The sequence below is a fragment of the Mytilus trossulus genome, chromosome 2 (assembly GCF_036588685.1).
Source record: "Mytilus trossulus isolate FHL-02 chromosome 2, PNRI_Mtr1.1.1.hap1, whole genome shotgun sequence".
Classification (NCBI taxonomy): Eukaryota; Metazoa; Mollusca; class Bivalvia; order Mytilida; family Mytilidae; genus Mytilus; species Mytilus trossulus.
Genome location: NC_086374.1, coordinates 73,595,703 through 73,608,931, shown reverse-complemented (window position 1 = coordinate 73,608,931; position 13,229 = coordinate 73,595,703). Strand labels below are relative to the sequence as shown.

Here is a 13,229-nt window from a genome sequence, read left to right as displayed (position 1 = left end):
AATTCATCTGAAAATTCCAGGGTAGATATATATTGATCTCATCAACAATTTTACCTTCTGTCAGATTTAATTGCTCTAAATGCTTTGGTTTTTTAGTTATAAGCCAAAAACTGCATTTTTACCCGTATGTCCTATTTTAAGCCATGGCGGCCATCTTGGTTGGTTGGCCAGGTCACTGGACACATTTTTTAAACTAGATACCCCAATGATGATTGTGGCCAAGTTTGGTTAAATTTGGCCCTGTAGTTGCAGTGGAGATTTTTGTAAAAGTTAAGAACGATGGACAACGACAGACGTCAAGTGATGATATAAGCTCACTTGGCCCATGGGCCAGGTTATGGCAGGCAGTTTCGGCACCAACAACCAAGACACTTGTCAATTGAGAATAGAATTATAGTGTAAACATTTGCCTTCCAACACCCCTGTATATATTTTTTCTGGAATAGCTCTCATCACAAACTTTATAACAATTGTTTTTGCAGCCATTGCCAGCATGCCTAAATTTTGCCTCTGGAACTTTTGTCATACCAACACGAGACCATAAAATAGTTATCAAAGGTACCAGGATTATAATTTAGTACGCCAGACGCGCGTTTCGTCTACATAAGACTCATCAGTGACGCTCATATCAAAATATTCATAAAGCCAAACAAGTACAAAGTTGAAGAGCATTGAGGATCCAAAATTCCAAAAAGTTGTGCCAAATACGGCTAAGGTAATCTATGCCTGGGATAAGAAAATCCTTAGTTTTTTCGAAAATTCAAAAAAAAAAGATGAATGTATCAAATTTTTATAACCCCTAAAAAGAGCTGCTGTGCAAGGAAAGAAATTGAATAAAATAGTGGGTTAAACAATCCAACTTTAATAGACGAATAATGCTATAATTTTTTCAAAGTTTACATCTTGAAGAATTTTAATATTCTTGTTCTCCTTCTTCTTCTTCACCCTCAACAGAATCTACACCAACTTCTTCATAATCCTTCTCCAGAGCTGCCAAATCCTCACGAGCTTCTGAAAATTCTCCTTCTTCCATACCCTCTCCTACATACCAGTGAACAAAGGCACGTTTAGCATACATCAAATCAAACTTGTGGTCAAGACGAGCCCAGGCTTCTGCAATAGCAGTAGTATTACTCAACATGCAGACAGCTCTTTGTACTTTAGCTAAATCTCCACCAGGAACAACAGTGGGTGGTTGGTAGTTGATTCCGACCTTGAATCCAGTTGGACACCAATCAACAAATTGGATGGTTCTCTTAGTTTTGATGGTTGCAATTGCAGCATTGACATCTTTGGGTACAACATCTCCTCTGTATAACATACAGCAAGCCATGTATTTTCCATGACGTGGATCACATTTCACCATTTGGTTGGCAGGTTCAAAACAGGCATTGGTGATTTCTGCAACTGAAAGTTGTTCATGGTATGCTTTTTCTGCAGAAATAACAGGTGCATAAGTTACAAGTGGGAAATGAATACGTGGATATGGCACCAAGTTGGTCTGAAACTCGGTAAGATCCACATTTAAAGCACCATCAAAACGGAGTGAAGCAGTAATGGAGCTGACAATCTGACCAATCAGACGATTCAAGTTGGTGTATGTTGGCCTCTCAATATCGAGGTTACGACGACAGATGTCATAGATGGCTTCATTATCAACCATAAAAGCACAATCTGAGTGTTCAAGTGTGGTGTGAGTGGTCAGAATAGAGTTGTATGGTTCAACGACAGCAGTGGAAACCTACAAAAATATTGTATTTATAAATATCTATAAAATGGCAAGTACTAAGTAAAAACTAAATAACAACCCCCTTTTGGTTTACTCTCACTCTAAACTTCATAAATGCATATAACAATATTTGAAATAACACTAATATCTGACAGTATGTCTACATGAAAAAAATCTCCCAGTTTTGTAAAAGATTTACATTCCTTAATAAATCATGTACATACAATATCTATATTATATTTTGCAGATCAAAAGCCAAAAAGATTCAAGAATTGTAAAAGAATTATATGGGAAATCATTTACTGAAAGAAAAAAAAAAAACCCAACCCCAGCATGGAAGCAAATTTTGTAACGAACACTTTTTAATTTCTTGCTTGTAGTGCTGCTTAATCTTACCCCCACCTAGCAATTTGAAATTTAGATGAACAATCAGCTGACTGTTGTACAGTAGGTACATACCAAATTCAGTATTGTTGGTGTAAAAGAAATACTAAAAAGTAAGTGCATGTACCCTGACTATATGTTTTGTACTGAAATACAAGGTCGCTGATGAAGAAATTTGGCCTATTTACATATAAATAAAACTCTTTTTTTCTGGCCTAGGTTGAGTTCATAATTTTTACATAAAGAATGTCCACGAGATACAGATGATGCCAGATTCTAATATGGCGTTCTTCTTTAGCTTTGGGTACAAAGACATGTTCTAATTAGAATAGAACATTGGCTGCACATGATTGACGATCAAAATGGACATTTTTAATTAGTGTTGGTCTTTCTACAACTTTTCTGTTCATCAAATCAAAATGGCGGCATTTCGAGCGTCTACCTACTATAGGTCCACTTTGATGTACAAAAGTTCAAAATAATTCTATCATGCCATGCTCTATGTTCATTTTAACATGGGTAGGCATTATATTTGTAAACATTTTGCTCGATATTAAGATATTAACATATATAATGCCTTCCCATGTTAAAATGAGCATAGAGCAATTGGCATGAAAGAATTATTTCTTAATTTGCATATATCATTAAAATAATTTAAAAAACTGCAAAAGTGACAACAGTCACAACACCCATATTAGAACTAGAGGTCTATGGTAATAAGCAATATGAATATTATAGGTTTCGTAACATTTAGTCTATGCAGACTAAAGTTTGTTCTCAAACTAATTTTGAGACATATAATTGTTCCGAGAAGGTAATCAGTTATTATTGCATTTAATTCTTCATTTATTTAAAGAGGATTGCCACCAGCCAGATCTACGTGTGGGGCTCCTCAATTATCTTATTGCCTTTCCATTGGGCATAAAAAATACAAAAATCAGTATGAAAAAAATGGATGTGTAAATCCTACTTAAATTGCTTGTTAAAATACCTGTGGAGCTGGATAAATTGCAAATTCCAGTTTTGACTTTTTTCCATAATCAACAGACAATCTCTCCATCAATAAGGAAGCAAATCCTGATCCAGTTCCACCACCAAAACTGTGGAAAATCAGAAACCCTTGTAGACCGGTACACTGGTCAGCCTAAAAAAATGAATGAATAATTATTTATTCTGTACATGAACATGGATATTTCATGAAATAATATAAAAATAAAGGACATGTCAATGTTCATCTGTTTCGAAAATAGCACTGGAATTTAATCTAAAACCTGTGTTCATTATTTATTTATAACAAAGAGCATAAATCATACTATGTAGTAAGCTATCTTGAAAGACATCAGTATAACTACATGTGTAACAATCTAAAAAAGAAAACTTATCAATTGTTTTCTCAATGAGAAATGATAGAAAACACAATATGGAGACCAATGAAACATTTAACACTTCGACAATTCACGAATCTCACAGTGACAAGTTACAAATTAACAATTTAGAAATTACACAGTTACCAGTTACAAATTAAGAATTTTGACCCCGTTGGCTTTCCATAAATGGTATGGGGCAGAGCTCCAGATAAGCTGCGTATTTGCGTGATCACGCAATTCAAATAATAGAAAACCCAATGCAATTGCCCATTGCAGGGTTCAATAACCCAATTAATTCAAAGGAAAACCCAATTATATACCAAAACCATGAGTTCTCAACCCTTTTGTTGGCAACTGTTTGCGTTATTTACCCTTATCTGTTTTCACTTGTTGCGTAATCTCTTTTTATTATATTTATAATTGGAAATGTCCTTTCGTTCTAAAAATAGATTCCTGCATATCAAGTAGATGAAATGGGTCCCTGTTGGCATTTTCCCTTGCTCAAAAGGTACACGTGGTTTTGAAATCATTTCGATCTTCTCGGCGTTTATCCCATTAGCGTGCGTCATATTGTCAAATTTTTTTTCGAATTGATCGAGATTTATCAAAACATACATTGAATTAAAACGAAAGTGAATGTCCGATTAAAAATATTGAATAGAAGCATGTTTTCAGCTTCTTTTGCATAGCTGAGGTAAAGATATGATGATAACAACACTCGTTATGTGTAGTGGTTAGTGCATCGGACTACTAACACAAAGGTTCCTGGTTCGATTCCCGTTTGGGATGAAAATTTCAGGAACTCAATTTTCGGCTCTCCCTTGACACCATTTGCCAGTATGGTCTTGAGGAAAGGATGATAGACCGTCGGACGGGGACGATAAATGGCTGGCCCGTGTTAAGAGAGAGCCATATCTCTTGCACGTTAAAGACACCCTTGTAGATTTCGAACAAGAGTAGGCTAATGCCGCTACAAGGCAGCACTCGCACCCGCAAAGTGGAAAGGGATTAATATAAGTTGTAAAACTTGTTTCCCAATCCACTATAAATAAATATGTTTAAACTAACACTCAGCCAGTGTTTTTAGGAAGCGTCCGTCGAACGCATGGGCGTGTTTGCGTACCTCAACGAGAACATAATTTGCTAATAAACACGGGACTTCGTCAAAAACTGAATCAGTTGCCGTTTGAAAATGTGAAAGGCCAAATCAATTATGAAATGATATGTAATTGGAAACCAAAAGTTCTAATAAGGGATGAATTAACCCAGATTTATGTAAATTGAATAAAACAAAAACATTCAAGTATAAGAGTTTATATACTATTTTTTTTTTCGTTTTCACGGTTAATGAGTGAATACACACACAGGTACTCCTCTCAGAATTTTTATATAAGAGAAAAAAAGATTTGAGACGAGTGCTTGGGAATGAACATATCCGTTATATACAGTTTACATTATAAGTTGTGAGAAATTATAAAACTGGCAGAAGGTTAAAAACGGGACACAAATGAAACCTACAATTGCTCGTCAGTGACTTAAGAAAATAAAACAGCTATAGCACATATTATTCAAAGAAAGAAACATACTTAAGGCCACACCAAATTAATTAGTAGTTCTTTGGAAAACCCGCACCTAAATTGCCGAAATTAAAATAAAAAAATAAAAATAAATTTCCCGCACCTCACCTGCCAAAACCAAAAAATAAAAATAAAAATAAAATTCCCGCACGTCGAAAATAAATCCGCATTTTCGACGAACTCGATCCCAGTATTAAAAAAAAAAACTTTATCAATTAAGCGTTTGAAAATATGCAGTGTTTGTCATTTGTCAAGCATATTTTTGATTCTGATAAAAAAAGTTGCAAAGATGGAAAACGTGCTGATTGTTTCTGTGGTGAAACATTCAGACAAAAATAACAACAAGGCATACATATTAATTAATACGGCAACACAAACAAAATGTCGGACATTCAGGGAACTATATCAAGAAGCCATTGAACGATGTAGCGATGCACAAAGTGAGATTATTAATATTAAAACCATACAAATAAGTAAGTCGAACAGTTTCGATGATTCTAGTATCGAAATATCTGACGAAAATATGGTATGGTCAATATGTAATGACCTAAACTTTAAATATGTGCAGTTCACAATTGATGATGGATCTACTGCTACTAAAGATGCATCAAATTCAAAACCAAGTGGAATTAATGCATTTTCGGTACTCATGAGCTCACAAAATGAGTTACACATGCCTGATAAACCTGTCCCCTTGTCTGGGAAACAGCTCACTGGGCCACAAAGACTTTACTCTGATATCATTGATTGGGCCTCAAACATTGACTCCATGATGCATCTGGTTGAAATCTTAGTTAAAACATAGGCTTATAAATGTAGGTTATGTAGGTATTTCCATGTTGGTATGTTTTGGTGTAATTTATTTTCTGATATTTAATTGTAAAGTGACTGGTTAGTGATCCATATGCATAAACACAAAACACACGCCATGCAGTTATGTTACAAGAAGCTAGCTAGCATACTACAGAGGGTGTCTAAGGACCAGAAGGTGCATATACTACAGATGAAAGCAGTTATATCAAATTATGTCCCCTTTCAATTAAGTGAGTTGAAAATTCAGTTGCTTCTTTTAGGTAAAAGATATAAAAATTGAGAGAAAAAAAATATCGCTCGCTCCATATTTCTTCAAAATTTGAGGCGAAGAATTTAAAAATATAAATTTAAATTTCGCTCGCTCGCCCCATTTTTTTTGGGTAAAATCTCAAAGAACTATTAATTAATTTGGTGTGGCCTAAGATGGAAAAACATCCGGGGTTGATATTGCCTAAATATTCAATAGTGTGTTGATGAAAAAACCCAATACACTAAGGAGCTTGGTGGTGAAAAACCCAATTTGATATTTACTTGAGGGGTGAATTGGAATTGATAATGCAATTGAAAATCTTTATCACCCAATTACATAAGAAAATGGTGGGTAAAAACCCCAATTTGTGAATTCTTATCTGGAGCTCTGATGGGGTGTACATGATTTTTGTAAAATAAAATCATTTTTTTTGTACCCCTCACCCAATTTTCTCAAAATTTTGGCTAAAAGACTGACTTGATTGGTTGTAAAAATTTAAAACTGGATTACTTAAAAACTATCCATTGTAAATACACAATTTTTTCACAGATACGTTTCTGATTATAATATTTAAAATTCAGTGATATTTTCCACTTGTGTCACATATTTTGGAAAAAAATCATGAACGTGATTTCAACGACAGAAGAATACATCCTTAACCCTTTCCTCCATAATGACGCCACCCCCCTTACTCCATAATGACCCCTGTGTAGTACCTCATTTGAAACACTTGACTGCAAACTGTCTGCAGTTGACTTAATAAAATTTGTATCCAATATGAAAAGGAATATCATAGGAATATCCTACTTAAATTTATTTGATGAAATAAATGTTTTTTGCAATGCCTTGATACTTCAAAGCACATGTTCAGCATTTTATCAAAAAAATCCTATGCGAATCAAGTATGCAAAAAAAAATTTCAATGGAGGAAAGGGTTAAAGCAAAAATGAGTAAATGAGAAGTGAATGGTAGACAATATTCCTTTGTTACATACCAGTTTTCTAATCCTGTCAAGTACTAAGTCTACAATTTCTTTCCCAATGGTGTAATGGCCTCTAGCATAATTATTAGCTGCATCTTCCTTTCCAGTAATAAGTTGTTCTGGGTGGAAAAGTTGACGATAGGTTCCTGTACGCACCTCATCTGTTCAAATATAAATAAAATTTGGAGATGGATGTTAGCGATTTGAAGGTAAAATTTAAGATCTTTGAAATTAAAATTTTGCATCCAACACCATGAGTTTTTAAACTTTTATATTGTCCATAGCAACATGTCGGAATGATGAAGTCGTATATACTGATAGGCAAATTGTGTTTCAAATTTCAGTGGATCATTTCACAAGAAACCTTTGGACTGAAATGATGACTTAATATTTTTTTATGATATTAGATTTTTTGTGTTATTATAGTCACTTTATTGCCTTTTATTTTAAATTCTGACCAGTTGAACGTTACAGTTTGGATTGATATTATAAAACAAATTACAATTTGGTCAGAATTTTGAAAAAAACAAACTGAAACTAGTGGAGAGCAACACTATTAGTCGTCACATGAATAAAAACCAAAATTGGTTATAAATCATAAAATGTTTTGGTGAACTTATAAAAACCTGGCAGGTATTCACTATTGTCACAGTCTTCACGCTGAATGGTAGCCCAGGCTTGTAAAATTGCACTTGGGCCTGTTAAAATCTTATCTACAGGCCAACAGAATCAAACTAAAAATTTTCAAAAATTGAGCTCAGGGCCTGTACACCATGAAGACTGTTGTCATTACTAAAGAAATATGGCATACCGGTACCTACATTTTATTCAATTGATGATATTTATTTTTAGAGACTTTTTTTATATTATATATTATACTATTCTTTGGATTTTGCTTTTTATGCATCAGCATGATCACTCATTTGTAAATTGTAGTAAACTTACCAACAACTGTTGGTTCTAAATCAACAAATACAGCTCTTGGAACATGTTTGCCTGCTCCTGTTTCACTGAAGAAAGTGTTGAAGGAGTCATCACCACCACCAATGGTCTTGTCACTTGGCATCTGACCATCAGGCTGGATACCATGTTCAAGACAGTACAGCTCCCAGCAGGCATTACCAATTTGGACACCAGCTTGGCCCACATGAATGGAAATACACTCTCGCTGAAAAATGAAATTGAGAATGCACAAAACTTTAAGACTCTGGTAAATAGATTAGCAGGGCAAAAATAAAGTTTTTTTTATATTGTTCTGGGCAGATGAGTTAGTGTGGCAGTGCAACCCTAGGGTATGTAAAATTTGTTAGATTGTTTGATTTATAGCTGTAGGAGTTACTTGGGGATGGTGCTTATACCACGTTGATGTGTATGGTCAGTCCCTTTAATGATCTTATTCTAAAGTCTGAACAAATTCAACACTGTTATCATTGTATCTTTTGTCTAATTGGTATAGATTATCAGGTTTTCTACACATTGATATCTTGAAATATCAGCCACAAGCCACAATGTGAACCTTTTTGGAGAGTGGCTGATACTTTACGATATATATACGAAGAAAACCTGATTATCTTTTTATCCTTCTATTACTGGTCGTTCTCCCTTGGACAGTTTTACGCTTGAAAAGCAAGCTTGATAACGTCTCCTCTTGCATTGTGACATCGCTGTGATATTGTTTGCCTTAAATTAGTGGAGACTAAAGGCTTTTTCCCCTGGAGAAGAATCCCAATTTGAAAAAAAAAATGGCTTATTCCCAAAAAGACAACTTTTTTCCCAAACAGTGCAGTCTCAGTAGTAAATGTACATCAATACACTAAAAACACTCATTTAAACAATTTTCTTGCCTAAAATGACTATATGTGCACATTTGAGGGTCTATTTATGTATCATCTCTGACAAAGAGGGTCTTATTTTAAAGCAGGGTTTTATATAATTTTTCTGACGTCGGACACTCAAGTAGATCCATGTGTTCGTGGATAGGTTTTTGTGTCCTGTTAAATTGTTCCTTTTAAAAGTTTTTGATTCTCATAAATTCTATGTATAACTTTTGGACTAGTTTGATTTCTGTAATTTATTCTTACATACTTTTGATTTTTTAACCCTGTCTGCGCTCATTGCCTATGTAAAATTTAAAATTGTTTATAATCCAGGTACTTTTGATAACTATTGTATGCACATTGAACGACAAATTTATGTGACGTATATAATTTTTCTGACGTCAGACACTCAAATCAATCCATGTGTTCGTAGATAGTAGATGTTGTTGTGTCCTGTTAAATTGTTATACGATGATGACTGATGTTCCCATATTTTGACTATTTTATTGATTGTGACTGTTTATTTAACGCATCATGTAAATGTAACGGAATTTGATGAGACTGTTATTAAAGTGAGAGGGTTAGCGCTATAGAACCAGGTTTAATCCACCATTTTCTACATTTGAAAATGCCTGTACCAAGTCAGGAATATGACAGTTCTTGTCCATTCGTTTTTGATGCGTTTTGTTTTTTGATTTTGCCATGTGATTATGGACTTTCCTAATTGATTTTCCTCTGAGTTCAGTATTTTTGTGATTTTACTTTTTACCCTTGAAAATGGGTCTGTAAATTGATGTTTCAGTCAAATGACGCATATTTCCCCCAATTAAAAAGAGTAGAGGTAGTTTTGAAAAAAGCCAACAATATCACTGGGCTGATATTAAATGCCTGGTCTCATTTTGAAGTCTTGATACAAGAACTACGGAGCAACAGAGCAGGGTGATATAGGCTGAGAGAAGGACGATAAAATATTATTATCACAAATGCACATTCAGTCAGGCCTAATTTGTTTCCCTAGCTCTTGCTGAGCCAGGTATGGGTAGGTAGGTAAACAATTTCATTTTTTCCAAAAAGCTTGAACAATATCAGTTGATAAGGCAAGCCCGTAAATCAGATATGAATAAAATAATATTTGACTTAGTATTGACAATAAAATTTTATGAGTTGGACAGTGGACAGTTTTTGCAGGTCAGGATTGGGGAAACAAACAATATTTTAGTTTAGGTCTCACAGATCTTGTATCTATACCTATATTTTGTCATTGCACAAGGTCATGTTTATCCAAAAACCAACCTTATAGACATATCAATTAATTTGATATAATTATTTATTCTAAATATTGTTAATTGATTCAGACATTGATTTTTTAGTCAAAAAGATACTTTAGGGGCCAGCTGAAGGACGCCTCCGGGTGCGTGAATTTCTTGCTACATTGAAGACCTGTTGGTGACCTTCTGCTGTTGTTTTTTTATTTGGTCGGGTTGTTGTCTCCTTGACGCATTCCCCATTTCCATTCTCAATTTTATATTTTTTTGTAGGGGTTGTTGTGGACTATCTGTCTGTAACTTTAAAAGTTTAATAAACAGCTGGGCCATGAGCAGCTGCAGAACCGTAGCCAGGGCCCCCCCTTTTTGGAAAAAATTTGGTTGCTTACATAGGGAATCACTGAAGCGTGACTGGAGCAGGCCCCCTCTTAGGTCAGTTAGTGGGCCCCACTTATGAAAATTTCTGGATCCGCCACTGGTACCTCTTAGGTCCTTGTACTATTTTTTTACTATTTGCCGACCACAGATCCGCAAATAGTAACTAGGGGCTCTAAAGAGCCTGTGTCGCTCACCTTGGTGTATGTGAATATTCAACAAAGGACGTAGATGGATTCATGACAAAATTGTGTTTTGGTGATGGTGATGTGCAACTGTTCATCTTACTTAACTGAACATTCTTGCTACTTACAATTATTTCTATCTTTATTGAACTTGGCCCAGTAGTTTCAGTGGAAAATGTTAGTAAAAATTTACAAATTTTATGAAAATTGTTATAAATTGACTATAAAGGACAATAACTTCTTAGGGGGTCAATTGACCACTTTGGTCTTGTCGTCTTTTTTATAGGTCTTACTTTGCTGTAAATTATTGCTGTTTACAGTTTATCTCTATCTATAATAATATTCAAGATACTAATCAAAAACAGCAAAATTTCCCTAAAATTACCAATTCAGGGGCAGAAACCCAACAATGGGTAGTGGGATTCATCTGAAAACTTCAGGGCAGATAGATCTTGACCTGATAAACAATTTAATCCTCATCATATTTGCTCTTAATGCTTCGTTTTTTAAGTTAAGCCAAAAACTGTGTTTTACCCCTATGTTCTATTTTTAGCCATGGCGACCATCTTGATTGCTTTGCCAGGTCAAGCCACACATTTTTTAAACTAGATACCCCAAAGACAATTGTGGCCAAGTTACGTTAAATTTTGCCCAGTAGTTTCAGAGAAGATTTTTGAAAAAGATAACTAAGATTTACCAAAAATGGTTAAAAATTGGCTATAAAAACAATAACTCCTAAAGGGGTCAACTGACCATTTTGGTCATGTTGACTTATTTGTAAATCTTTCTTTGCTGAACATTATTGCTGTTTACAGTTTATCTCTATCTATAATAATATTAAAGATAAAAACCAAAAACATCAAAATTTCCCTAAAATTACAAATTCAGGGGCAGCAACCCAACAATGGGTAGTGGGATTCATCTGAAAATTTCAGGGCAGATAGATCTTCACCTGATAAACAATTTTACACCATGTCAGATTTGCTCTAAATGCTTTGGTTTTTGAGTTAAAGGCCAAAAACTGAATTTTACCCCTATGTTCTATTTTTAGCCATGGCGTATTGCTGTTTACAGTTTATCTCTATCTATAATAATATTTAAGATAAAAACCAAAAACATCAAAATTTCCCTAAAATTACAAATTCAGGGGCAGCAACCCAACAATGGGTAGTGGGATTCATCTGAAAATTTCAGGGCAGATAGATCTTCACCTGATAAACAATTTTACACCATGTCAGATTTGCTCTAAATGCTTTGGTTTTTGAGTTAAAGGCCCAAAACTGAATTTTACCCCTATGTTCTATTTTTAGCCATGGCGGCCATCTTGGTTGGTTTGCCAGGTCACACCACACATTTTTTTTAAACTAGATACCCCAATGATGATTGTGGCCAAGTTTGGTTTAATTTGGCCCAGTAGTTTCAGAGGAGAAGATTTTTGTAAAAGTTGACGACGACGGACGCCAAGTGATGAGAAAAGCTACAAAAAAAATAGCATAAGGACCTAAGAGGTACGGTTCCGCAGCTAGGCCATGAGCACATGATACACCTGAAGTCTTGTGTGGAAGTTTGATGCAATAACCATATATAATATATTATATTATAAAATTTTGAATCATCACCAAAAAGTATACCGATCGTAAGATTAATATAACAAAGTGTGTAAAGTTTTAAGCAATAGTCATAAACCCCCCCCCCTTTTTTTTTTTACCAAAATACTCAATAACTCAAAGATGAAATTTTGAATCATCACCAAAAAGTGTAGATAAAAAGATTAATACAACTAAAAAGTGTGTAAAGTTTTAAACAATTAATCAAGAATCGTTTTTGTCAAATTTTGAGATATGGTTCAACTAGATGCGGAACCGTAGCTCATACATTTGTAGGTCGCTACGGTTCAACATGTGACCCCCCCCCCCTTTTTCTGTTACAAAGTGCAGTAACTCAAAAAGTTTAAATCTTATTTTCACCAAAAAGTATACAGATCATTTGACCACAGTTACAGACATTTGTATACCATAATACGTCCCGTAACGCTCATGATAAAATTCGAATATCACGGCCCAGGCCATGTGTAAAAGATGTCCTACATTTCTTAACGGTAAACATGTTGAACGAAAATACCGAGCTACATAAAAATGTCTAAAAATAAAACGAATAATATTTGACTGCGGTTAAATATAGCAGTACGTTTTACTTTAGTAAACAAATATTGTGAATTCAAAAATACATTACCATTTTTCTTTTAGTTGATTCAAAGAATTGCCGTCAGTGCAACGTTGACTACAAATTCAAAGTGACTGACGCTCAAACGTTAGCCAGGATTTATATACAACTACGTCACCAATCGCACGTGCCACCAAGGTGAAATGACAAACTACATGTTAATATAGAACAACCTGTTAACTTAATTATTTATAGTACATAGTTCTTAGCCAAATATAATCTTGAATATATTTACATCATCATGTAAGAAATTCGTCTGCTA

General features: G+C 34.5%; 1 protein-coding gene across 1 annotated transcript; it reads right to left on the bottom strand.

Annotated features, from left to right (window-relative positions):
* Window positions 1–846: 846 nt before the first annotated feature.
* On the bottom strand, window positions 847–13,215 carry LOC134707977 (tubulin alpha chain, testis-specific). The gene is made up of 5 exons (XM_063568180.1): window positions 12,977–13,215; window positions 8,048–8,270; window positions 7,115–7,263; window positions 3,105–3,257; window positions 847–1,741 (listed from the first exon to the last, which is right to left on the bottom strand). The coding sequence occupies exons 1-5, from the start codon at window positions 12,977–12,979 to the stop codon at window positions 914–916; spliced, it is 1,356 nt and encodes a 451-aa protein (XP_063424250.1). The 5' UTR covers window positions 12,980–13,215; the 3' UTR covers window positions 847–913.
* Between the last annotated feature and the right edge of the window lie 14 nt (window positions 13,216–13,229).